This window comes from Myotis myotis, unplaced genomic scaffold (genome assembly GCF_014108235.1).
Source record: "Myotis myotis isolate mMyoMyo1 unplaced genomic scaffold, mMyoMyo1.p scaffold_m19_p_2, whole genome shotgun sequence".
NCBI classification, from domain to species: Eukaryota; Metazoa; Chordata; class Mammalia; order Chiroptera; family Vespertilionidae; genus Myotis; species Myotis myotis.
In genome coordinates, this window is record NW_023416324.1 from 188,555,979 (window position 1) to 188,583,813 (window position 27,835).

A 27,835-nucleotide genomic window follows, 5' to 3' on the forward strand; every position below is an offset into this window, starting at 1 on the left:
GGCCTGCTCCCAGGTGGCAGAGGGCAGGCCCAATCCCTAGGTGCAGCCCCTGGTCGGGCTCAGAGCAGGGCCGATTGGGAAGTTGGGGCGCCTCCCCCTGTCATGCACAGAGCAGGGTGGATCTGGAGGTTGCGATGCCAACCCTAGTCACGCTCAGGGTAGGGCCGATTGGGGGGTTGGGGCACCACCCCCTGTCACACTCAAGGCAGGGTCGATAGGGAAATTGTGGCGCCATCCCCTGTCATGCACAGAGGAGGGCGGATCAGGGGGTTGGGGCGCTGCCCCCTGTCACGCACAGAGCAGGGCCCATCAGGGGGGTTGGGGCTCCATTCCCTGTCATGCACAGAGCAGGGCTGATCAGGGGGTTGAGGAGCTCCCCCCTGTCATGCACAGAGTAGGGCCAATAGGGGAGTTGGGGCACTGCCCCCTGTCACACACAGAGCAGGGCGGATCAGGGGGTTGGGGTGCTGCACCCTGTCATGCACAGAGCAGGGCTGATCAGGGGGTTGAGGATCTCCCCACTGTCATTCACAGAGCAGGGCCCATCAGGGGGGTTGGGGCACCGCCCCCCATCACACACAGAGCAGGGCGGATCAGGGGGTTGGAGCGCCGCCACTGTCACACTCAGGGCAGGGCCAATGGGGAGGTTATGGCTCTACCCCGTCACACACAGAGCAGGGCCCGTGGTGGGGGGGGAGGGTTGGGGCGCCGCCCTCTATCACCCACAGAGCAGGGCCGATCAGGGGGTTAGGGCGCTGCACCCTGTCACACACAGAGCCGCAGGGTGATCAGGGGGTTTGGGCACTACCCCCTGTCACGCTGATCCCGGTGCTGGGAGGCATATTACCCTTTTACTATATAGAATAGAGGCCTGGTGCATGGGTGGGGGCTGGCTGGTTTGCCCTGAAGGGTGTCCTGGATCAGGGTGGGAGTCCCCACTGGGGTGCCTGGCCAGTCTGTCTGAGGGGCTGAGGGCCATTTTCAGGCTGATGGGTGACTGAAGCTCCCAACCACTCCTTTTTTTTTTTTTTTTAATTCTGGGCCAGCTTTAGCTCTGAGACCTCTGCTGCTGAAAACAGGTTTCTGGCCTTTGTTTACCGTCTGTATTTGATACAATGTTGCGGTCCGGCTGGCTGAAGCCCAGCTGAGTAAAGCAGGTTTCTGGGGTTTTTTTTAGCTTCTATATTTGCAACATAGTTGCTTAGAGTTGCAGCTGAGAGGCCGGCAAGTCAGGCGGGGAACGTTGGAGTCCTCTGTCACTGAAGCAAGCAAGCCTCATGTTAGTTTCTAGCTGCCTGGCTGCCGGCCGCCATCTTGGCTGACAGTTAATTTGCATATCTCCCTGATTAGCCAATGGGAAGGGTAGCGGTCGTATGCCAATTACCATCTTTCTCTTTTATTAGATAGGATATAAAATAAACTTGCTTAATTGGACCTGCTTTCTGATTTAGCTAAACTTTTTTCAACCCAGTGAAGCACCCCAACTTCTCTTTCAGGTAATTGTCAGCAGCACAGCAGTAAATATCAACACGAGGCAGATTATTATTGTGGATCACACAGGGAGAACAAAGGGTAAAATACTTAACTGCAGCAGTGTTTGACTATATTCTGCACCGTGAGAAAATCTGAAGTCCTTTTCAAGGTCCATTATTTCTTACTTCTTTCCTGTTGGGTCAAGTTTCTAAACTTTCTAAATCTTCATTTTCTGGCTAATGAAAAGAAAATAGTATTCTATCAAGTCTCCTATCTACCTACTCCAGGACTTCTGTGAGGATTAAATAAGATGAGGCACCAGAAAATGCTTCACAGACATTTAAAGTGTAAAATGTTTGCACCTGGCTATAAAACAGGTCAGGTTCCTGGGCTGAAGAAACTCCAAGGAAGCTAGTCGCTAGGGAGAGGAAGCTGGGTGTTGCTACATGACATCATTACCAGGCACCCACAGCAACCATTTCCAGGTTGGGCTGGGCTGTGGGCTACATTTTGCTCCATGGGGTCTTGGCAGCATTGGCTGTGATTTGGTGGGGTGTTGCTCCAGGGTGGTGGTGGGGACTGTGTCCCACTTTGGGGAAGCTGAGTGTTGGTTTGTTGGTTTGTCTGCACCAGGTCCATAGTGCCATTTATTTGTAAATGGCCAGTGCATGTCATGGCAGCTCCTGTGTTGAGTGTCTGCCTCCTGGTGGTTTATATATATCTTGATAAACCTCATATTAAAATAGCATCAATATTAAATTATTAAAAAATAGAATTATTCATCCACTGATTCAGCAAATATTTATTAAGTGCCCATTATGTTCTAGGTACTGTTCTAGGAACTGCTGATGAAGAAAGGAACAAGGTCTCTGCTCCCCTAGGGCTTATGTATGGCAGAATAAAGGGGAAGAAACAGACAAATAAACATAGACCACAATATCATATACAGATAATGTAATAAAGAAAAATTATGTAGGTGAGGATGAGATACTCAAGGAGTCTTTAGGATCACCAGAGAAGATTTACTTGAGGAGGCAATATTTGAACAGAAATTTTTCATTCAGTCACTTGACAAATATTTATTGAACACTCAGTATACGTAGGTCACTATGCTTGCTACTGTGGGGTTGCAGAATAAGACAAGCTCTCTGGCTTCTGAGAGCTTACAAACTAGCAGAGAAGTGAAAACTACATAATATTTATTAAAGTGAAAGGTGAGCAATGTAAGAGGTCAGAAGAGGAAGCTATTCTTTCAACTCTAGTAATTAAGGAAGCCTACCATGTGGGAAACTGTTTATTGCCTTCACTATCTGATAAGCATAGACAGAGAACTCCCCGAAACCCCCCCCCCCCCCCAAGGCTGGGTGCCTTTGAAGCCCTAGCAAAGCCCGGAGCTAGGCGCCACCTCTGTTTGTCCAGACAGTGGTAGCTGAAACTACTCTCCCATTTATTATTATGTAAATCCTTGCTGATGGGCTAGTCTGTTTGTTACTAGGGGGTCACCTGCCTAAGGGCTACTCCAGATCAATAAAAGATTGGAGCAGCCTGAGCATGGGTGGAAGTCCCTCTCCTTGAGTTGGACTTGCCCGCCTGGACCTCCAATATTGCAAAATTATCTCGTGTCATTTTCCTCTCATTTGTTGTGCGGCTCCTCTTTCAGGTACCGAACCCTACTCCACGCGTGTCGTGGAAGGAAACACTCGACACTACCAGAACAAGATAGGCCTTAGACAATGGGTGCATGGATAGTAGATATGGGTCTGTGTGTGAAAGGAAATCCATATAGGGATGGAAGAACACATCATGAGTGACACAGAGCAGTTAGAAGCATAAAGGGTGCCTAGAAAACAAGAAAGGTGCTTAGAGGAGAGCAATAAGAATATTGTTTGGATTGACCAAGGAGACATAACCCCTGAATACTCCTAATAGTTCAAAATAGCTCCTGCAAGCAAGAACTTTATTTGAAACCTTATATTTTATCTTTAAAATCCAGGGGAAACTTGCATTCTATTATATCAATTCACCTATCCTTATTTTGATGTCAAAAGTATTTTCTCCAAAACTCTTTGAGTAAAATGAACACGTAGGAAGGAATTCTGTATGTACCCTGTGGCTTTCAGTAGCCCTGTCAAATATTTGGTTGGACATTCGAATTTTATTTTAAAAAGCAAGGATAGTAGAATAGAGAGAAATTATTCTTAAAAATTGTATTGTACCCAAATATTATTGGGTTTTTAATAACAGGCCCACACATTTGATTTTCTTTTCATGTAGGAAACTGAAAACTAGTAAATGTTTTTCAACAGAGCATGAGCTTTAACGTTGCTCATGCTGTCTCCCCACTCTGCGTAGACTGCCTTCCTCTTTCAAATCCTACCCATCTATTATGGTTCAGCTTCAATATGACCCCTGCACTCAGCCTTCTGCGATTTCTATACCTGGAATTCCATGGCAGTTTGATCAGTAATTTCTTGGCATTTACCACATTTTATTGCATTTTAGTCATTTATGTTCATGGCTCTATTTCCTGCAGAATAGAGACTTCTACAGAGGAAATAAGAAATGCTTATAGAATAAATGCATTTTAAGAGCTCCCTGAAATGGAATCAGTCATCTAGTAGCAAGATGAAGAGTGTACCAGAGATGGGTAGATAAGAGGAAGTGAAAGTGATGAAGAGACTGTTACAATTGTTCAACCATAAGGTAGTGAGCACTGAACTAGGAAGTTGTCACTGGCTATTATAAGTAAAAAGGAAGAGTAAGTATATAACATCTCACAAAGGTAGAATCTGAGTATTTAACCTGACTGAGAAAGAGAAAGACATGCAGGAGGCTGAAATTATGGTCATAATAGGGAATTTAAGGAGGGCTGATGTGGAGGGTAGATGAAAGTTTTGGATTTTTGATATGTTGCTAATGTGAGCATTATATGCAACTGTCAACTGGCAAGGGAGAACTATTCAACACTGGAAAAAGTTAAAAATGAAGGGAGTTTTAAGAACCATTTATAAGCGAGATATGGGCTCATGGTGGTCTACAAAATTCCTGAACAAGCTCTTTTGAGTAGAGATGGATTGGCAGAATGACAATAAGAAATGTCCATATTAAAAGAGGAGAGAGAAAAGGAAGGGAAAATAGAGAATAGGGAGTGAAAGTCGGAGGCAAGAAGAGACGCAGGACATACTAGAAACAAAAGACTTTATAGGAGGAGAAAGCCACATCCATCAGAGAATGAGGAGTTACAATGACAGGACAATTGGGAGACCTTCAGAGCTGTAGGAATAGAAGGAAAATCTCTGGGAGATGAAGAGAATGAGAGTGAAGTCATCAAGCCTGTGGTTACAGACACTCATTGAGCTGTGTGTGGCTTTAGAAGGAAGAAGAGGCTTAGCACAGGCTGGTAGCCAGAGTCCAAATCAAGTGGGAACAGGGTAGTACTAATACCCTCACAATTTAGTTTTTGTGCTTCTCATTTCCCCATCAAGAACCAGGCATTTCATTCTCTGTTCATCCTAGCCTGTCCTCAAATTCACTGTCAAGACCTCAAGATACTGACCTTCTTTAAATGATTATTTTTGTTCAAAACGTATCTGTCCTGTGTACCATTCCTTTGGAGTGGCATTTTCCAAGTGTGTTCCCCAATTGGTAGTTCTTCATGACACTGTATGTGAAAGGACTCTGTGGTCAAGTAAGTCTGGGAAATGCCTCAGGGTATGTTAACAAGTCCTGGATGCTCTGATGAAAAGAAATCTTGTCAGTTTTGTTCAAACTACCAAATACTATGTGTTCACAGGCTCATCCCCTTTTTCATTGTCACAGTCACAAAATTCTTAGTGGCTCCATACAGGGAAACTTTGCAGTAGGGTTCTGGTGATGAATAATTAATCTGGTAAGTGCATACATGTTTGGTATTAGTGATTGTGAAAAGATAATTAACCTTTTAATGCTAAGTATTTATAATTTACCAGAGAATTTAATGAGAGTACCCAAGAGAAAATTTAATGTGGGAAGTTCAGTATCATGGATGTCATGTGGGGATTAAGTTTTGGATAGTGTAGTATTTTAGACCTCTCAAGTCACACTGCCCACGTTGACAATGGCTAGTCAATATCTCTATTATTTTCAGATCCCCAGCTAAGTTGTATATCCTTTTTACTAGGGCTCTAACCGTGTTTCGACCTCAGAACTTCAATCAGTTTTCCGTCTACCCGGAGGAATGGGAAGGAGGAATACAGCACCGGGATGATATCATTTGTGCTGCCTTCTTACCTCCACAAACGCTTGCTACAGGTTAATTAAACCTTCACTTGACAATCAATGGTGAAAGTCTGGTTTCTTTTATCTCACTCACTTAAAAAAACAAACAAAAAATAAAAACTTTTCCCAACTGCGAAGTGAATAGATTTTTTTCATTTAAAGCTACTCTTGGTCCTTATTTCTAGGGCACCTGAGCCTGGCTACCTGGCTTTAGTCAGCCGTGGGCAAACTATGGCCCACGGGCCGGATTCGGCCCATTTGAAATGAATAAAACTAAAAAAAAAAAAAGACCATACCCTTTTATGTAATGATGTTTACTTTGAATTTATATTAGTTCACACAAACACTCCATCCATGCTTTTGTTCCGGCCCTCCGGTCCAGTTTAAGAACCCATTGTGGCCCTCGAGTCAAAAAGTTTGCCCACCCCTGCTTTAGATCCTTTTTCACCACTTGCAACTCACGATATTGGGAAAGTTATTTAAATCAGTTTTCTCTGTGCCATAGGGCTAACAATAGTGTATCCATATCTTATTTTATAGTGAAGATTGAATAAGATAATCTGTGTAAGGGCTTACCTCAGTGTTCGGCAAACAGTAAGCTCATCAGTAAATGTTAGCTTTTAAAAAAAAATTTAAAAAATTGATTTCAGAGAGGAAGGAAGAGGGAGAGGAGAGAGATAAAAACATCAATGATGAGAGAGAATCATTGATTGGCTGCCTCCCACTCACCTCCTACTGGGGATTGAGCCTGCAACCTGGGCATGTGCCCTGACCAGGAATTGAACTGTGACCTCCTGGTTCATAGGTTGATGCTCAACCACTGAGCCACACCAGCTGGACGTAAATGTGAGCTTTTATTTTTATTGTCCTTTTTCCAGGAGCAGCATTAGGGCTCTTGGATACAAATCACACTTCTGTGGCACTCAGATGTTTTATAATGGGAATGTATTAACCCTTTGGCACAATGTAGTCAAAGTGATATTGGTTAAAGACTGGCCTCATAAAATTTTGACAAATTTAAGTTCTTAAAAGGATCCATGGACAGACTTTGATGTGACATATTAAAGAGAAACAGTCATTGTTACATCATTTCTGGCCAAAGAAAACAATTTATAAAGGCAGATCGCACCATGAAATTAACAAGTCCATATTTTGACAGCCTACTCTTTTTTTCTTTTTTTAGAATCAAAAAATGTCATCAATTAAGAGGAATGAAAGTTTACAGGAAAACAGCCAGGATAGCTATGAAGTGTTGCAATATGAAGTTTACTGCTCTATCTGCACTTAAAGTTGCAGTGTTTTTTAGGACTTTCCTGATTACCTTCCAGCACAGCCAACACTGCTATTCAATTTGCTTTATAGCTGCTGGAAGTCCACTCCCGCAGGGAGTAGCTCATACTGCAGGATAATGGCAACAATCTGTAAGGCTGTAGAGCTGTTATTCTGAAGTGTCATAAAATACCACTGTAATTGGTGAATAGATGATGTCTTCATTCATTCTCATCCCATCAGTCCTATGTGCAAATGTTTGTTTAAGCCCTTTGAAAGTAGGACATTTCAAAAGCACAGGAGAAGATAGGTGCTCTGATGGACAGCTAATCTATGGAGATATATCATCGATGGTCAATTTATGAGTTGCACAGGGGCTCTCCCCAGGACAGGACAGGACTTAGTATGTATTACTCTCTTCTCTCTCCAAATCCCAAGAAAGGCACCATATGTACACCCCACTCAAACTCAGCCTTTCCCCTCTGCTCTTTACTGGATATTGACACTCTGCTCAGTAGGGAGCTGTCCTTATTGAGCTGCTGAGAGCAGAGACTTGGTCAGACTTAGCCCCTCATTTGTTGGGTTTTTCTCTGTTCTCTGCGATGACCAGTAAGAAAAGACTTTCTGTAGGAAAAACTTTAGGATTGGAGAAAGTAATATGCAACAAATAATATAGGAGGGAGGGAATGAAAAGAAGACACACACATCAAAAAGGAGATATGGGAAACAAACCTAGCGAAACTTGATTTGGCTGCCCTCACTTCTTAAAAAAAGTATGATAATTATTAGCACTTTTTGGTACTTATAATATGCTAGGCACTATTCTAGGTACTTCTCATTTTGCACATCAACCCTAAGAAATACAATTTTAACCCAATTTTTTAGATGAGGAAATTGTGGCATCATCTAATTAAATAACTCGCCCAAGGTTACACAGCTAGTAGGTGGCAGAACGAGGACTCAAACTCAAGGTGTTTAATTGCAAAGCCCTTATTCTATAAAATAAAAAGATAGAGTAATTTTTATCAGACGTAATGCATACATATGTTTTAAAGATTGTTAAGTTCTAAGTTTTAATAAAAATACTAATTGTATTATTCACTCGTCTCCAAAAATATATAGAGTACCTACTATGTGACAGATTCCATGTAAGATCTTATACTAATGACTTCTTCTCATTGCTGTTGCTCATATTCCTCTAACTTTCTGCCAATGTATGTTCTCCATGCTGGCTCATATAGGGAGTTATGATGGAGAAATTGTTCTGTGGAACAACAGCACAGGAAATGCTCACTATGTCCTTCATCCCGATTACCAGAGGCTGCTACAATCAAAATCAGGTGAGTGCAAGTTTGAAACTAAAATAATGTGGCTGAGTCAGGCCACAGCAGGCCTGGTTGTTTATATATGTACTGTTGCAGCTTGCTCCTAAATTATAGATGATTGGCTATAAGCGCAAGGGATTAGTGATATTGTTGTCTTGTCAGAGTGACTTTAAAAAATTCTTGAGATTTACTTGGCTTAGCAAATTCTCCCTGGCATGACATTTTTTTCTCCATATACTATATCAGTGCTTCTGAATTACTGACAGCAGGGAGCAGACTCTCATTTCTATCTAGTTTAGTTGTTGCCAATAAACTTCACCAAATTGCCTTTGAGTGAGCCTTGGGTACCCCTTGGTAAGAAAATGGGAACTCATGTGCACTTGATTGGCTGTTCAGGCTCAGTCTAGAGCTTGTATTAAATATTATGCCACCTGGAAATCTTAAATTATTTCTTGTTTTAGAAACTTGTGGGAGCGTTAGATGGGAGTATATTGTATTTTATGGGAATTTAGCAGAGCACATGAATATTTTATACTTGAGCAAAATATCCTGACAATTGCCTTTCACATTTTATTTTAGTTTTGTTAGATACTAAAGATTTTTCCTTAGACTAATTTATTTGAGTAATGAATATGTAATTTCTCATGGCCCAGCATGGTTCTCTTGTCTCAATTGGATAAACTCACAAAGGCTGAATTGGACCGTAGGAAAAGACTGATCATTAGATATAGTTTTTTTGTTTGTTTGTTTTTGTGTGTGAAAAGTTGAGGGACTGATTTGATCAGAGTAAAGAAACATAGTTAAGAGATTTAGGACTGACTAGCCTGCAGGCCCCAAATTCTGACCTGCTTTATGTACAAGGAGCTAAGTATTAGGGCTCATCTGAACCCTCCATGGAGAGGATGGAATTCTACCTCTTCCTCTATATTGGCCTTCAGGGGAGAACCATCTTGGTCTCATGGCAAACCTAACTGTGGCTATAATTAAAGCATAGAGGTAGAAAATAAGGGATGCAGATAGCATCAAGTTTCTAAAAGCCACGAGAGGCATTGCTATAGATTTCTTGCCTTAAAAATTTGAAGATACTTCTGTATAGATTTTTCATAACTGTGTGCAGACTATTCATACATCCTAAGATGAATATCCCTAGTTTTTATCAGTGTAGATTGGAGATAGTGTCATGAAATAATCAAAATCCCATTAGGAATGTCCTTTCCAAAGTAACTCACTAATAAATAATATTACTAAAATGATTGTTTAAATATATTTAAATAGTTATTATGTCTCATCTTTATTAAATTGTTTGTAAGGTTAATATTCATGATTAATAAGCTGCAAATGCTATGATAATAGAATCACATTTGTCTTGAATAAATCAAGATCTCTAAGATGTGACTATAAAATGAAGTACTTATGAATTCATATCAAGGAAAAACTCTGTAAGTGTATGGAATATGCAAACAAAAAGGCAGTCAAACAGTCCTTCAAGTTGGGGTTCAGAAAGTGAATAGCAGAAGGCTGATGGATATTGAGTGGAAACCTATTCTGAGACTTGATGGGGTCATCTGGGCCTGTGATGAAGTGGGCCTGTTGTTCATAAGCATTTGTTTGAAAAGCAGATGTTTCTGTTCATTAAGACACCTGGCTTTGTTTCTATCACACATATAGAGCCTCAAAATCTCCTCAGTGCTGCGAGGAGCTGCTCCAGCCACCCCACAGCAGAGCAGGCTACCCTGGGAGCCAGCTCCTATGAGGCTGGCACCGAGTGCGATAACGCTGTGATGAGGCTTTGCTTCCTTGAAGCAAGAAAAAACGTTGCAGTGACAGGTAAACTGTATACTTATATTTTGACTGCAGAGTGCTTTGATATATTGTAAAATGTTGGCAAAGGGTGCAATAAAGAGAATTCAATGTAATTGTATCTAAGCATTGTAGAGTTCGACTGTGTCTAGCTAACAGTCAGTACTGGGTCATGGGAGGCCTTGACCGCGAATGAAGTTAGGGTTCAGGAGGATGGGTCCAAGAATAGGAACTAGACTAGACGCCATCAGCAATATATACAGTATTGCATACACCAGAATCAGAGTGAGTGAGAAAAACTCAGGCAAGCTACATACTATGGGCAACAATCAGAATTGGTGTTCCAGCCACGACATAAGAGGTTTGGTAGGGCAGAGGGCACAGTAAGAAATATGCAATATCAGATGACATACCATAGAATTGTACACTTGACATCTGTACAATCTTACTAACCAATGCCAGTCCTATAAATTTAATTTCAAAAAATTAAAAAGAAGAAAAATGCTCCAAATATATGAGGTGAGCTTAAGTCTACATGCAGCAGAACGTTGGACAGCAGTGGCACCTGGTTCAGATGGGCTGGGGGCAAATAGTGAGAAACTTGGAGATTGGAGGCAATAGCAAAATTTAAAATAACTGCCTACTTTTTGTCTTAATAATTGGGAAAGGAACTTACACTTTGGGTATCTTTACCAGCTGTGCACCAGGGTCCTGGTTAGAGCTTCTGCTGAGAGGCATGCCAACACTGTTGCTGCCACCCGATTTACTGTAGTTATTTAATAGGATACAGATGAAATATACATTTTCTTAATTTATCCTCCATGTTCAATGGCTATGTTATCTTAGTGCTAATTCAGCCTGTGCTTACCCAAAATAAAAATCTTCTTTTGAGAATAATGCATATTTTTTACTTTTTCTCTAATATATATATATATATATATATATATATATATATACACACATATATATATAATGTATGTATATATAATATGTATGTATATATATTATGTATGTATATATATATATATGTTAAAAGTGCTTTTTCTTAACATTAGGAATCTAGACATATATGTGTTATATGTTTAAAACAACATATCTGAACCATGTTTTATTTTTTTAAAAAATATACATGTATATATATTTCAGAGAGGAAGGGAGAGTGAGAGAGAAATACAAACATCCATGATGAGAGAATCATCCATTGGCTGCCTCCTGCACGCCCCACACTGGGCCCACAATCAAACCCTGACCAGGAATCAAACCATGACCTCTGGTTCATAGGTCAACTCTCAACCACTGAGCCACATTGCCTGGACTGCACTATGTTTTCTCTATTCATTTTTTCATATTCAATTTACAAGTAGAAAATCTGCATGATTTTCATATAAAATTTTTCAACATTAAAATTGACAGTTATAATCCCATAAAGCTTTAGAAGCACTGTGGAATATTTAGAGTAGATTTTGAAACATATTCTAAAACTTTATATTTTCTGGAACTCACTTATACTCACAATATGAACTATTATCCTGAAATTGCTCTCCAGACTAATTCTTCTTAATGTTATCAGTGTTCCTAAATTGTTTCCACTGAAGCAGCTACATGCTATTATTTCTACTTTAAGCAGATATGATTGTTAATCGGCAGTACATTGGTGAAGCAAATTGAAAGTCATCTATAGATTTATCAAATAATAATAGAAACTTTGCCACAGAAGAATAATTTAGATAAAGTGCTTCTACAAAGCATATACAAATGGAAGATGAAAGGTTAGTTCTAGGCCTATGAACCAAAAAAGTGTCTCATAAGAGTATACAATAAATTCTTGATTAAAAATGTAAAAATAAGCTCATAAATAGGATTCTAAGCATGCTACTATACAGAGAAATCAATGATCATGCTGCTATTGCTAAATATATGCAGCCAGATCTCTGTATAAGGAGCTTTACTTCTTTGGTATTTGTGTCCAATACGTTATTAAGAAAGCTGGGTTTTATGTAATCATATTATCATCAATTTGCAATTAATGTCTTATAAGTTTATTTGAAGGAATAAATTAATTTTGTCTAAATTTTAAAAACCCAAGTAATATCAAAATAATGAATGAAAGAAAGGAAACTTAATGGAGCATCTTATATATATTATTTCATTTAATATTCAACATAACCCAGTGAGGTTATCATAGGGTTATCTCAATTTTATATTTGAGAGAATTAAAGTGCTGGGAATTGATCTCAGGGCTACCCACCTCTACAACATGCCATGCTTTCACAGGGCAAGCCACTGAAGTTGTTTCTGTAATCATTGTCACAGCTTCCTAACTAGGTGATTCTTTTCCTGTCAGGAGGTGCTAACTTGGTGTCATGTGGAGGATCTGGGTATGTCAGACTCTGGGATACATTTAAGAAACAACTTCTGGCTGAATTTTTGGCTCATAGTGGAGTTGGATCTATTATTATGGCTACTGATAAACTGAATCGATACCTCGCCACAGGAGATCTTGATGGATGTTTGAAAATATGGAATATAGAGGTGATTTGAAAACAGTCTACATCCACTTTATTATTTTTGACTGCCTTTTGTTGCAGATAACTATGAATCCAGTCTTGTCTGTTTCCTAGATAAAAGAAGAACTATTCATTCTGAGTATTTCATTTATTTTTACAGCAATTATTTTTAATTTTAAAAACTTTTTTTAAATAACCGTTGACAATCAATATTATATTAGTTTTAGATAAATAGCATAGTGGTTAGACTGTTTATATAACTTACAAGGTGATCCCCCTGACAGTCTGAGTATTTTAAAGGAAACATTTACATGTATTGAGTAGAGACTTCTCTTAAATAATTTATAGAGAAAACCAGATTTTCCTTAGTATTAAAAATCTTCTCTTAAAATACACTCAAGTCAATCAACCAATTTAGAAAAGCAATATTGTCAGTAAGATACTGCAACATCATTTGAGCATAGATAATTTGGATATACCTTCTTTTAAGCAAGACTTTAAACATAATTTAAATGGAGTACTGGTCCTTCACCTAACATTATTGTCATCCTGAATTAATGTGGGATTTTTGTGTCACCGATTACCTCCTCAATTTTCTAATAATATTTTAAAGTTATGTAATATGTGACTACCTATATGTGATGAAGTTCCCCTGTATCAAATAACTGACTTTTCATCATTTTCTTTTCATCTTCCCACTCCCCCTCCTTCCTTTCTTTCAATTTCTCAAGTTAGTTAGATCAGGTAGAAACCTTTTTTTGAGTGTTAGTGTCATTTTTCTAACCTCTGTTATCATGAACTATTCTTTTGCATTTGGATCACAGATTATTGTTCCCAAATGGACCTACTTTTCACTCCTGTATCAGACTTTTAAAAAAAGTATTATGTCACTGTGATAATTTCACATTTGGACTCTTTAGAATTCTGGCATTTCTTTTCATTCAGGAGTACTGTCTCAATTCTAGTAAGAGCAGAATCACACAGGCCCCAACTCTGATAAGGTCGTTCCAACCTCATGAAGACCAGATACGTTCCTTAGAGATGTGCGCGCCGGGTGGCAGTTCGCTGATTATCTCCTGCTCTGCAGACTGCAGCGTTTGTGTGACTGATGTCTGCGGCGCACCTGTCTACATCTTCGGTCAGGTAGAAATATTGCTTGTTTATTATTCTAGTATTTACTTGACATTTAGTATGAACTTGGGCTGATTTCCATTTGAATCTCATCAGCTGTTGATGTTCATTAGTCATGAAAGAACTGACTTCCATTCTGGAGCTGTAGCTCTAGGCATCTCTCGTCCTGTTTACCATTAACCATGGCAGTTCCATCAAGTGGAGGACACCAGAGACAGGGAAAGATGCTCTGTGCAGCTAAACGTATTCCAGGGTTTTTGAGAAAAAAAAATTCTCCTCTAAAATAAGCCGATTCTTTCCATTTCAAAATTGAGTAAAATACAATATGGAGAATATTAGCATGTAATATGAAACAGATGACTCTGACTGTCAAGAAATAATCAAGGTAATAATCAAATAGAACATTTTAGAAAAAAAAAAACCTTGCTCTTCATCATCTGGTTTACTCTTGTGAAAATAATAATAGCTAACATTTGTTGAGTTTTTCCTGTATTCCTGGGACACTGTTCTAGGTCTCTATATGAATAATCTAATGTAATCTTCACAATTGCCCAGCCATTATGGAAGAACTTTCATTAGTACTATTTTATAGGTGAGAAAACAAAGGTACAGAGCTCACAGAAGTGAATAAATAGTAGAGTTTTGCTTTTAACTCAAGCTGGCTTATATAAGAGTTCATGCTTTTAACCCTGTGCTCCCATGAAAGCAAGCTCTCATGTGTAGAGGGGAAAATACCAAAGTAGGGGAATGGATGAAAGGAACTATTCATCTTCTCACCTTTCAGTTCTTTATTCTGTTTGTTTTTATGGGACCTCTGCTCCTGTTCCTTTTGCGCTCTGGGGAACAAAGTCTTGGTTTGATCTGTTTCAACTAGGACTGTTCGAACGTGGTGGTGTGAGGTTACAGAGATACTTTCATTTTTGTCTGGCTGGTTGGCTTGGTTCCATGCGGCCACCTCAGGTGCCATTCTCATGCAGTGAGAGTACAAAGCAGTTCTCTTTGTGTTGGAAGACAAAGTCTGTTGTTGCTCTATGTGTAAAGTCAGGTTGATGATGTCAACCTGTGTGAAAAGAATTCTGTACAACCTTTCAGGGCGTGAAGGGTGAGGGTAAGTCAGAAATTAATCTGGGGAGGTGGACCCACGGTTGGCCAGGTACCCTGGGCGTCTCAGTGTAACGCTCCAGAGTTGCACCGTCTCTCCCGCTCTGCAAATGAGGCAGGTGCTGGACTTTCTCAGGGAGAACAGCATCTGAGTGGGAATCAAATGAGTGTGCGTAGGTGTGTAGTGAGTGAGAGAGAGTGGGGCACACTGGCATTCTGAACACACATGAGGTGGAAAGCTGTTTTGGGCAGTTGAGAAGTTAATGCAATGCCAACATTGCTGTACGGACAGGCCACATAGGTTCACATGAGATGAGGTGAGGTTAGAATGACAGGTAATCAAAGCATCATCAAGCAGGTGACATCTGGAATATAGGTCTCCCAGATGGGGTTGAAGCAAGAATAAGACTGTTCTATGTGTGGGTGCCGTAAACTGTGCCCACCAAACAAAGTCTGTTCCTAAATTTTATTTTAGAAGTATGTGCTAGTAAACTGTTCATTTTTTATGCCTTGATATTTTTCCTTAGTTGTTTTGTAAAGTCTTTTGTATTTTGAAGGACATCAGCCCCCAAAACCCTGCATGAAAATTGTGTTTTGTTGTTTTCCTGCTGTTGAAGACAGAAAAAGAGTCGGTGTAGTTTTATAAAGTCAAGTCTGGCAAAGCAGGGACAGCTGTGTTTTCTAGTCCCTTCTGCTTGAGCTGTTAAAGATGTTGTTAAGATCTTTTAAAAAAATCAAACTGTCTTGAATAAGGGTGTTGGTAGTCCCTAATGCAGGAAAAGGGGAAGGAAGGGAGGGAGGATGGAAACAGAAAAATAGCAGATATTGGAGAATAGTAACAGTGAATGTCCTTCAAGTGTGTAAAAAAGAGACACCCTTTTAAGTAAGATAGGGGAGTTAGACCAAAACATGTAGATAAGGAGAGCCATTTAGTAAATATAACTAGGATCAGAGCAATTTTTACTGAACAAACTTGATTTGGAAAGCATAGTGCCTTTTTGCCCTACATTTAAATGACACATTTGTCTTTTAGTTGAATCAATTCTGGGTTAGCAGTTATAAAACAGGAGGAAAGCATTAATATCTTTTAATTTCCCATGTTAAAACTTAATTTTCAAATCACATACAGTCTGATTAAAGTGTTTAAAATTTAATGCAATGTGATTCTACATATTTCATGAAAGAACTGTTTTTAATCACTGTGAATCACTTTTACAACATAGTTATTGATCGGAGATTGCTTTTCAAGTTAGATTTGTAAAAGTAAGTGGTTTTGTATGTCTATTTATAGAGCTGGAGAAATGGGAGTGGAAATGATTTAACCATAGAGATACATTTATCCCAGGAAACTGTCAGGTGATTGTAGTATAAAAAGAAATTAGACACTGTGTGCAGTCCTTCAGTGCCTTTCCTTTAGCACTCACCACAGTTTGATTGGGTAGAGTTATTTTATTGGCACTTCTCCTCCTCATCTGGGGGCCAGTGACTTTGTTCCTCTTCACCCAGTGTTTAAAATTTGATTTAGTTGCCCTCATTTAAAAATAAAAAGATTTCATATAAGATCCAGATTTCTTGCTTCTCTTGAAAAAGAACATGTCGTTTCCTGAGAGAAACTGTAAAATGGATTCTCTCTAATCCAGTAAGGCCAAATCTCATTTGCCGCTGATCATCTTAGATGAGCCTCGGTTCATTCATTGTCATTATCCTCCTGGCCTTTGTCAGCATTTCACTTTGCATGCCCTTTTGACAAGGTTATCAATTTGCAGGTCACTCAGACATCCTAGGGATGCCTGATGTCACTTTTCTATCACTCTGGCTATGTTCTCTGGTGCATTCCTATGTATACAATGTGAACTGATAGAAGACAAGGAAATGGATTCTATATTTAAAATATAAAATAGGTTGTCATTGGTATTGCTATTTGGGTATATGGATACATATTGAGAATTATAGTCAAGATCTGTGAAAACTATTATATAATATAATAGAGGCCCAATGCACGAAATTCGTGCAAGAGTAGGCCTTCAGAGGAAAGCTTGCCTCAGCCCTTGCAGCCCCAGCTTCATCTGGAAGGTCTTTGGAAGGGTGTCTGGTCTAATTAGCATATTATACTTTTATTATTATAGACTAGAGGCCCGGTGCACAAAAATTTGTGCACTCGGGGGGGGGGGGGGGTCCTCAGCCTGGCCAGTGCCCTCCCACAGTCTGGGACCCCTTGGGGGATGACTGTCTGCTGGCTGAGGCCTGCTCCCCAGGGGATTGGGCCTAAGCTGGCATTCAGACATCCCTCTGGTGGCCCAGCAGCCCTCGGGGTATGTCCATTTGCCAGTGGGGAGCAGACTAAGCTGCAGTAGAACATCCTTAGTGCAGCTGAGGAGGCAGGAGAGGCTCCCACCACCACCGTTGTACTGGCAGCCATCAGCCTGGCTTGTGGCTGAGCAGAGCTCCTCCCATGTGAGAGCACCCTGACCACCAGAGGGCAGCTCCTGCATTGAGTGTCTGCCCCCTGGTGGTCAGAGTGTGTCATAGTGACCAGTCATTCTCAGTCTTTCTGCTGTTAGGGTCAGTTTGCATATTGCCCTTTTACTATATAGGATAGAGGCCTGGTGAATGGGTGGGGGTCGGCTGGTTTGCCCTGAAGGGTGTCCCGGATCAGGGTGGGGGTCCCGCTTGGGTGCCTGGCCAGCCTGAATGAGGGGCTGAGGGCTGTTTTCAGGCTGCCCTCACCCCCTTCAGGGTGGGGGTCCCCACTGGGGTGCCTGGCCAGCCTGGATGAGGGACTGAGGGCTGTTTTCAGGCTGGCCACACCCTCTTTAGGGTGGTTGTCCCCACGGGGGTGCCTGGCCAGTCTGGATGAGGGGCTGAGGGCTGTTTTCAGGCAGGCCAAGCCTTCAACTGAAGCTCCCAGTCTCTCCTTCTTTTCTTTTCTTTTCTTTTTTTTATTATGGGATTTATTTACCTTCTGTAATTGAAACTTTGTTGTGGCTCCAGCTCTGGCCAGCTGGCTGAAAGCAGGTTTCTGTGGTCTGTTTAGCTTCTATAATTGAAACATAGTTGCATTTTGGAGCGGTTACTTTCAGGCTCAGAGCCGGGCCGCGTCAGGCGGGGAACCTTGGCTTCCTCCATTGTCAGGGCAACCAAGCCTCATGTTCACTTCAGCTGCGTGGCTGCCGGTCACCATCTTGGTTGGCAGTTAATTTGTATATCACCCTGATTAGCCAACGGGAAGTGTGTCGGAGGTACAGTTAATTACCATGTTTGTCTATTATTAGATAGGATATTTTGGGATGAGGGATGCTCATATTTTAAGAAATAAGATGAAAAGAAAGTGGCTGTATAAAAAAATAACTCTGACAATTATTCAACAAAAACTTTCTTTGTTTTTCTTTTTAGTAAATATTCATCTTACTATTCCGGATTTTAAAGAAAGAATGCCATTTTTTTGTACTTCATTATTATCTTTTCAGGGAATTTCTGTTTCTATGACTCACTTTCTACCTTTATTAAAGTTACATGTATGTGTCTTATCCTCCCGTATAAGACTATAAGTTTCTGGAGAACAGAAACCTTGTCTTATTCTTTTAATTTTTTTATTTTATTTTTTTTTATGCTTCTTAACCTTTCATTGGGTTTTCATTTCTTTTTTTTCCCACTGTTGTCTTATTCTTTTATTATGTGTGTCCCCAACTTTAATTCATAGTGTAGCATATGAATGTTCAAGGAAAAAATCATAAAAAAATAAACCTCTTTGTTTTTATAGGCAAAGCATTGGCAAATTGAAAGCTGTTTTTCTTTCCCTAAGAAGGATAATAATTTAATGGAAAGTGAGATTCAAGAAGAAAGTATAAGGGAAACTGCTTCACTTTCTCATGAGGAATCATGCTTAGACCCAGCAGAACATTCTCTACTTGATAAAAAAGACAAAGATGAGCCAACATACAAGTAAGTAATTTTAAGTGTTACCAAGATGTCAACTGGCGTCTAGATAAGACTTAGGTAAGGTTGGCCCAAACTCCTCGTGTACTCTGTGCAATGTCCAATGATGACCTTGAGATTTTTCTAAAATTGGGGGGATTGATAGGTTTGTGTGTGGCACGGGGAGAATGTATGTCCTCAGGGTTATATGTGGTTCTGATTTCTTGCCTCCATTGAATTCTTGATTTCTATTCAGTGTCTTCTAGTCCTTTGCTTCTGCTCTATCAACAATCTCAATGTGGATACTTGCCTCTTTCCTAAAAAACAATGTGTGTGTGTATGCATGTATGCATCTGTCTCAGAATGTATGTCAGATTTTACTCCTGGTTTTGGTAACTTTCACAGAAGCTTATATGACAGAACTTGTAAGAGATCAACTTTGATTATTAGACATGACTCTCCTCTGGATGCTGTTGGCCTTTCCTTCATGCTATTCAGCCTTTTCTTCTCTTTGCACCCCTCTGCTAGATCCCATTATTACATTCCTCTTTCTCTCTCATGCCAGGCAGCTTCAGTTATTTCTTTTGTTTCCTATAGTCTTGCTAACCCACGCTCTTTTAATTTTACTGTTCACACCAAACAACTATTATTTTTTGAAAGGATGCTCTTATTCATTGTATTTCTTTAATATGATTTTTTTTTTACCATGCACATATAGGATTTTAGAACAATTGCGCACAAAGTACAGAATTTCTACATACCCCACCTTACCCCACCCAGTGTCTTGCATTAATGTGGTCCATTTGTTAAATTGATGAATCAATATTGATACTTTATTATTAATTTAAGTCCATAATTAAGGGGGTACCGTTGTGGCTTCTTTGAGGACCCCACTCAGAGACCTCAGCATTGCACATTTACAAATCAGTGCATCTTTGGCCAGTCTCCTGTGGCTCTACCCCTCCCCGCCCCCAGTTGGGGTTACCTTGGGAAATACACATCACAGTGTTTTCCTGTTGCAGTATACCTGCTTTGGCAGGCCTTCCCTCTCGCACAACTCCTTTAGGGTTAACTTCTGCTTGGCCAATAGAAAGCTCACTCATCCTTGCCACACCAACTGCTCCCTGGTTGTCTCCTCTAACCTTACTCACCTGGGTAGCTCCAGACATAGCTTTTTGCCTGTAGACTTTTGCAGGCATTAATGAGCCTGTGTCCCTCTCGTGATTTCCGCAGACAGCACACATTAAACCCTTTGATCTGTGTGAATGCAGGCTAGAAGTGAAGGGGAAGCTTCCCTCCACTCTCTCTGTGGAGTGGGCCTCAGTGAACACCAATGCCTCCTCTCCTCTCTTAGGTATTGCATATTGGGTCTGTTTATATCCTAGAAAGGTGGTTGGCCTGGATTTTACCAGGTTGGTTTTAGAGCTACTTCAGGAATATGGGGACAGGTTTTACTTCTTAATTAATTATTTTGCTTTCAGACCTTTTGGACCTCTGCTGACAGAGAAATAGAAGGGGGAAAAAAGCCCCTTTAAAAGTTTCTGTTGCACTAAATTACATTTTGGTATTTGTTCTTCTTTTTCCTTGAATTATAGCATGCTGAAATGTCAAGTGGCATTTTACTTTCAAGCAGAATGATCTTTTCAATTGAGAAATATAGCTTGACCAATCCTGTACACTAATAGAATTCTGGGAATGGAAAGACTTTCAATATGACAAAATGTCCCCACCCAGCTATTCAACGCAATGTTATAGATCAGGAAATAAAGTTACCCAGGATCACACAGACAGATCATTGTTTCTCTTCCTGTCACACCCCTAAAAGAATAAAGGCAATTGTTATAGATTCCTGTTTAAGAGTATTTCAGCCAATATATTAATTTTCCCTTTCTTGTGACAGACTGTTATTATTTTTTAAATAAGCCTTTCCCTAGAATTAAAAGATAGCAATTTGAACTATTTACTTCTTTCTTGACTTCTATCTCATCTTATTACATTTACTATTATTGCGTGACACTTTGTGTTATGAAAATTAGTGCTGATACATAGGTTTCTAAATTCACAGATTTGTCTTAAATCTAGAGCTTTGTATTCTTCCAGATTAGATAGGTGTACAGCAGAGTGATATTTCTCATCTTGGTTGTAAGTTTCTGTAGGCCTTGGGAGAAATTTCCAGCAGTAAGAAGCAAAGTTATCTCTATTGTACTATATCTTGTCAAATGACAATGCACCGAAAAATACCTGTGATCTTTGAAATGTATGCCTTTACCTAAGTTAGAAGACGGGATTGAAATGATTTTAAGACTTTGCAGTAATGAAATAGTATAGGATAATGTCATTTAAGAATTATTAAACAGATTGAGAGAAAAAGGTAAAAAAATGTATCCTTAGACGTGACTGTCAGGTCACTTCTTACCTCTTGCAGGAGGTTTGTGTGGAAAACATACAGGTGCAAAGTCATGGTCAGCTGTAAAATGTTTTTCATGGCCTCTGTCCAATATTGAAGAGATTATAGATTATTTTCTCCCTAAGAAAAGATTATTCTAAAGAATGTGCTGTTTTCCTAATCAGATTAAATCCAAGGAGAGAATCTTACCAGTTCTTGTCCATATGCAAAAATATGAAAAAAATATGTAAAGGAATTTAAAGAGATGAAAGGGGGAAAGCACTTTCTGTATATGTGTATGCAGGCAGGGGTATGTTTAATGGAGGAGTTAAACAGTAAGAAAGATGGAGAAGCAAAAAGAAAAAGCCAATAAAAAATGGAAGAAGCAGGCAAAATGAAGAAAACAATTTAAAAATTTAAAACTGTGTTCTCATTTTAACACCTAAGATTTTTTCCCCAGGATAAAAACCTTGGCATAGGTTTTATTCTGGTTTATACATGCATACCAGTTTCCCAAAGTGCTGAAGGTATTTTATAATATTATGTCTGAGAAGTAGGTAGGTGTTTAAATGTCATTTTCCATTTAAACCCTGGGGAAATGAAGATGAATATAGAATTTCAGAGAATAAGGAAGTCCTAATGCTAAGTTAACAATTGATACAGAGAAATAGATTTTGCCCTCTCTTAGGTTCTACAAAAATTACCATTCGAAAATGAAAAAAAAAAAGAGGAAGAAATAAATTAAAGTATAAAATAGGCAGCAAAAACTACAATGGACATGCATTTTTCTTACTTTATGGCAATATTTGGTTTCTGAATTCACACAAAATTAATCTAGAAAATACACACAAAATAATTTAGAAAATATAACCTTAGGATATTTTTAATATAAAAATAATACATGTTCATTAGGGGAAATTTGCAAGTACAAATAAGCAAGGAGGAGAAGATAAAGAGAAATCACCCATAGCAAAGCCATTGCTAAGACTTAGGAATTTTCACTCTCCTGGCTTGTTCTGGGCATACTTATGCTAATAAATAAATGTACAGTGTATAAAAATGATGATTTAGCATACATAATTTATAACCTGTGTTACCACTCAGAAATATACAGCAAGTTTATCCCTGTATTTTTAATATGAGTGTCCACAGACACCAATATTCATTAATGACTCCCTAGAAATGTATCATGTGGCTTTTTAACCATTCTCTTCTTTTCAAACGTGTAGACTGTTTACACATTTTAACTGGGAAAACATTTCTTTAAATACTTTCATTTGCAATTGTGAGAGCAATGAGCTGAATTCAACATTAGAATAAATTCTTTGAGGTGGAGTTGCTGAGTGAAAAGTGTTAGAGGCCCTTGGGTCATCTTGCTAAAATGCTGCCCCTCCACATGCGCTCTCTCTCCAGCGTATATGAGAATGGCTGCCTTCTGAAGCAACACTGACTGTTGTCATTGTCTTAAAACTGTTGCCATGATCTTTCATGATTGTTTTAAATTGCATATTTTAATTGTTTGTAGAAGTGAACACTTTTTCACATGCGTATTAACCTTCAGTAATTCAATAGCGAAGTTGAGATAGTAGAAGTCTATGAAACTAACTCCTGTGACAGCCTTAAGAAAAGCATATCCCCAGCCTCCTCTTGAATAATTGCTATGGGATGTGCTCACCGTCTCACAGTCGCCATCTCTGTTATTAAATCACTCTTTATTATAGAACTAGAGGCCCGATGCATGAAATTCATGCAAGGGGCTCAGCCCTCACAGCCACGGTGGCTTGCCTCGACCCTCATAGGCAGGGCTTCATCCGGAAGGTCATCTGGAAGGACATCTGGAAGGATGTCTGGTCTAATGAGTATATTACGCTTTTATTATTATAGAATGGCTCTGATGCTAAAGTCAAATCTGTCCATTTGTAAGGTCTCTTTCATTGATCTTCATTCTTATATTAGAACAATGAAGAGCGAGTCTTTTTTGCCTGCTTTTATCTATCAATTTTCCTTTGGCTATCATTAAAAAGTTACTTATGGGTATAGGGTTAATTGTAAGAAGCCAGGATTTAAAAACCAGATAGAAAATGAAACAGAAATTTCCATTTATTTCTCAGTAAGTTTATATAAGCAAAAGGCATAATTAAAATTAATGGTTTTTAGACATGTGAAATTATTATGATGTTCTAAATTCTATTGTACAGTGATGAGGGAACTGATATTTAATATTCTTTATATGCTATTGATTACTTAATTATTCTGCCAGTAGATCTTATGTGAGAAATTAAATTGGAAAATTTATGGCCAACTCTAAGGGAAAAAATACACAAAGCAATAAAATCTAATTTTAAATCAGGTCTTATGTGACATAAAACACTTGGAGGACTGACAGTCTCCTTTCACCAACAATCTGTGGCAAGAACTATCATACATACATGCATGACAAATGAAAGCAAATGAAAGTCTACTCAATTTTTGAAATTTGTCTTAAAAATACTTGTACAGCAAATTATTATCTCTGTAAATGCTCTATGTCCTTATTTTTTGTCTCATCATTCTGCTGGTTCCTAGGAGTCTTAGAACTGGCTGTAGGGAGTATTTGAATCCTCTGCTTTGAGTAGAAAGAACTGTCTTTTTTTACTTAATGTGATAGTAGCCAATACTTATTAAGCTCTTAGAATAATCCAGGCACTGTTCTAGGTCTTTATGTGTTTAGCTCATTTAATTGTCACTGTAATCCTTAGAGATAGCTACAGTTATGACCCCTGTTTCACGACTAGGGAAGCAAGTACACGGAGGTTAAATGATTCACCCACTGTCAATCAGCCAGCAAGAGGTGAACCAGGGATCCTACAACAGGCATTCTGGCTCCAGAGTCAGTACTCTGAGCCACCACTCCATACTGTCTGTTCAAAAGGCATCGTGTTGAAAAGTTATTGGTTTCTTAGTCAAGTGATCAAATATTTTGCCAAGTACCTGCTATGTATAAGGCACTACTCTATACATAATAGGGCGGTGGGGGATTTGCCACACATCATTCTTCCCTTTACATCCAAGACCGAGGGATGGCTGATCATTTAGAGCCTTTCCTTCTCATAAAATTGATGGCAAGACTACCAGAGCCCATAGTAGGCCCACTTTCTTGCACCACCACGTAAGACATGTTTGCAAAAGTTTTGAACTCAAAACTCTTTATTGCGTTTTTCTGCTTTTTTGTCTTCATCCATTAGGAATATTGGACTTTTAGGAATATTCACCTCTTTCTAGTTTCCTGTACATTTTCACAGGAACCGTTCTCTCAAATATCAAATGTCTTTGGAAAAGAAGCACTAGGCTGGCCTCTGAATATGAAGTTAAATCTATGGTCTGGTTGTTCACAGAACTGCTCTTCGCTTAGGAGCGTTGTCAATACAGCTCCATTTCCTAGGCTGTCATCTAAGTAGTGAAATCTGTTGCAGTTTCCAGGAGATTCGCTCGTACCCTCTGCCCACTTCTCTCCCTCTGTGGCTTAAACTCTTTAGTAGAGATAGTCAAAGTCTTTTGTTTTATACAAAAGATGTTTGATTTGAATACCACTGGGTGAGAAAGCAAGTGGTCTAAAAGCAGGAAACAGTTCAGGATGTTTGGGGGGAAATCAAGGCCTGGTATTAACTAGTCCAAAGATAAACCCCACTACTTCTAAGCCTGCCTCAATCTTTTATACCTCAATTTATTTCAACAATACTTTTCTGGAAAAAAAATTCTCAACTTAATAACTATAAGGCCTAACAGCACCATACTCTGTCCTTCTTGTATCTGACACCAACTTCTCACTGTTACAGATTCTCCTACCATCTTCAAATGACTCTAATGTACCGTTGTTCATGTTTTCAAAGCCCAGATAGTTAAATGATATGTCCCTCTTCATAGGAGATCCATGTTGTGAGGGAGGCCATTCCAGTGTGATCTGGGGAAAAACTGCCACCTGACCTCCGTCTTTTGGAAGGCAAAGATTTCCTAAAGAAAAGGAAAATCTATAATTCCAAAAAGTTCCATGTAGATACTACCCCAATCAAGGGAGTAGAGTTCCCCTCCTCATCCCCCTTTACGTGTGGACTGTACTTAGAAATTTGCTTCCAGAGAGAAGTGTATAGAAAGGAAGGGAAAATATAACTTTTAAAAGAAAGTGCAGAAACTTGGCCAACACAACCTTGGACAGGTGAGGAGATTAACATCCAAAGCAGTGAGTCAGGTTGACAGCGTGTCCCCTTGATAAGATGTGGTGAGAAAATGGATTCATCTCTGTTGACTTCCTCCCAACAACCCATAATTCCCATCTAACCATAAGAAAAACATCAGGCAAATCCAAATTAAGGGACATTCTACAAAAGTCTGACAAGTATTCATCGAAACTTCCAAAGACATGAAAAACAAGGAAAGTCTGATAAACTGCCATAGTGCAGAATAAGCTAAGGAGTCAGACTTTTGGCAATGAAATGTGTAGTCATTAAGGTTGAGGTCTATGACAGTGAGTGTGAAATATGTTTGAGATCATTTCTCATTTTCTGACTGGAATTATACACAACTATATAATGATTTAACTCTATGTTTTATTGATAAAACTATTTTTATTGGATTCAAGCTAACCTAAAATTTTCTTATAGATTCATATGAGAATCCTCAAAAATGCTGAATTTTTCTGAATTTTGTACATCATAAGTGAAGATACAGCCTGACATCAGATAAAAGAGTTTTTGACACATCTCACTGATTACCCTGCATAATTGGTACATTGTGTGTGTTTCTGTAAAATTTTCTTCCCCAGAGCTTTTTCTCTGACCTACCGCTTGTTATGAGTACAGGAGCTTTTCTTTAGCCTCTCAGCCTCTCTAGCTCTTACCATTTTATATTATCACATGGCCAGCAGGCATTTTATTCAAAGATTTGGCTTGTTTGGTATAAACAAATGTCACTATTTAGGTCCACAGGATAGAGGGGTTTTTTTTGTTTGTTTTCTTTTAGTCAAAGTAACAGATATACAGTATTTATAGCCAGAGAGTGTCTGTTCATCCTTTGTGGTTAATTTTATTTCACCATGAATTATTCTCTTCCAGTGTCCGATCATCAGAAGTTATAAATTTAGCTACAAAATATAAGGAAAGAAATATATATAAGAAAAAAACACATAACCTTTACAGCAGTGAAGTTCTACAAAAATCATCCAGTAAGTAATTACCACTGATATATATTTACAGTGTTATTATTTTACTGATTGATAGGAATAACAAATAGCTACTGTGTGTGCCAGGAATATTGGTGTTCCTTAATAAACTTGAAAGGAAGGTCCTGAGACCCCCACTTAACGAAGGAGAAAGTGGGGCTCAGAGACATTAAGTGACTTGTCCAAGGCTGCACAATGTACAAGCGACGGACATGTAAGACCTAAGCCAGAAGGCACATGTAACCTGCCCACTATAGTTCCCCAAATAGCATTGGTACAGAATGTTCAGAATGTTAATTCTTTCCCCAAAGTGTTTAGGGATGAAAATGAATAAAAACAAATTTTGCTCTTAGGAAGCCCATAGCCACCCAGAATGATGCATTCATTTAGTTATTGGCTGACTAGAAACATAATTATAAAAAAGTAATTGAAACAACGGAATCATTATTATAATCAAGTGTATTATTTAACTGTGTGGTGACTGCCAGAGGGAAAGGGGTTGGGGGATGTGGAAGAAGGTAAAGGGGGAATAAATGGTGGTGGAAGGGGACTTGACTTGGAGTGATAAACACACAATACAGTTCAGATGATGCATTGTAGAATTGTATACCTGAAACTTGTACAATTTTATTAACCATTCTTATCCCAATAAATTCAATTTTAAAAAAAGCATAGGGAGAATCAGTCCTGAGGTTCCATCATATGATGAGACTATTTCACATACTATGAATCTTTCTTCAACTATGTCCATGGGAAAGCTGAACTTTCAGAGAACAGATATTTTAATTTTAGAATTTTTAATATTCAATGCACATTTATAAACTGATCTACTCCATAGGATTTTTGTCAGGATTACAAGAGATATTACATGTAAAGCACTTAGAATAGTGCCTGACATATTATAGAAACTCAATGCAAATTTATTAGCAACTAGAGGCCCAATGCATGAAATTCATGCATGGGGGATGGGAGGAGTGTCCCTCAGCCTGGCCTGCACCCTTTCCAATCTGGGACCCTTTGAGGGATGTCCGACTGCTAGTTTAAATAGGCAGTCGGATGTCCCTCTCACAACCCGGGAACGTTGGCTCCTAACCGCTTGCCTGACTGCCTGCCTGATTGCTCCCAACTGCCCTCCTCTGCTGACCTGATCACCCCCAACTGCCCTCCCCTGCTGGCCTGATCACCCCCAACTGCCCTCCCTTGCCAGCCTGATTGCCCCCTAACCCCTTGCTCCCCCCTACCTGTCTGATCTACCCCTAACTGCTTGCTCCCCCACTGGCCTGATCGCCCCTAACTGCCTCTGCCTCAGCCCCTGCCACCATGTCTTTGTCTGGAAGGAAGTCGGACGTCTGGAATATGTCCGGTTGACCCAGTCTAATTAGCATATTACCCTTTTATTAGTATAGATGTTATTATTATTATTATACCTTGGAGCACAACCTTTGGAGTGAAAGATACTTGAGCTTAAGCCCCAGGT

General features: G+C 39.4%; 1 protein-coding gene across 1 annotated transcript in view; it reads left to right on the forward strand.

Moving 5' to 3' along the window:
• WDR49 (WD repeat domain 49) overlaps positions 1–27,835 on the forward strand; it is a 142,458-nt gene that overhangs the window by 87,404 nt on the left and 27,219 nt on the right. Inside the window, exons 10-17 of the mRNA XM_036350561.1 lie at positions 5,633–5,763; positions 8,241–8,339; positions 9,407–9,414; positions 9,995–10,151; positions 12,469–12,656; positions 13,577–13,774; positions 18,624–18,805; positions 26,252–26,361. Coding sequence (XP_036206454.1) covers positions 5,633–5,763; positions 8,241–8,339; positions 9,407–9,414; positions 9,995–10,151; positions 12,469–12,656; positions 13,577–13,774; positions 18,624–18,805; positions 26,252–26,361 — 1,073 coding nt within the window. The remainder of the gene's footprint in view (positions 1–5,632; positions 5,764–8,240; positions 8,340–9,406; positions 9,415–9,994; positions 10,152–12,468; positions 12,657–13,576; positions 13,775–18,623; positions 18,806–26,251; positions 26,362–27,835) is intronic.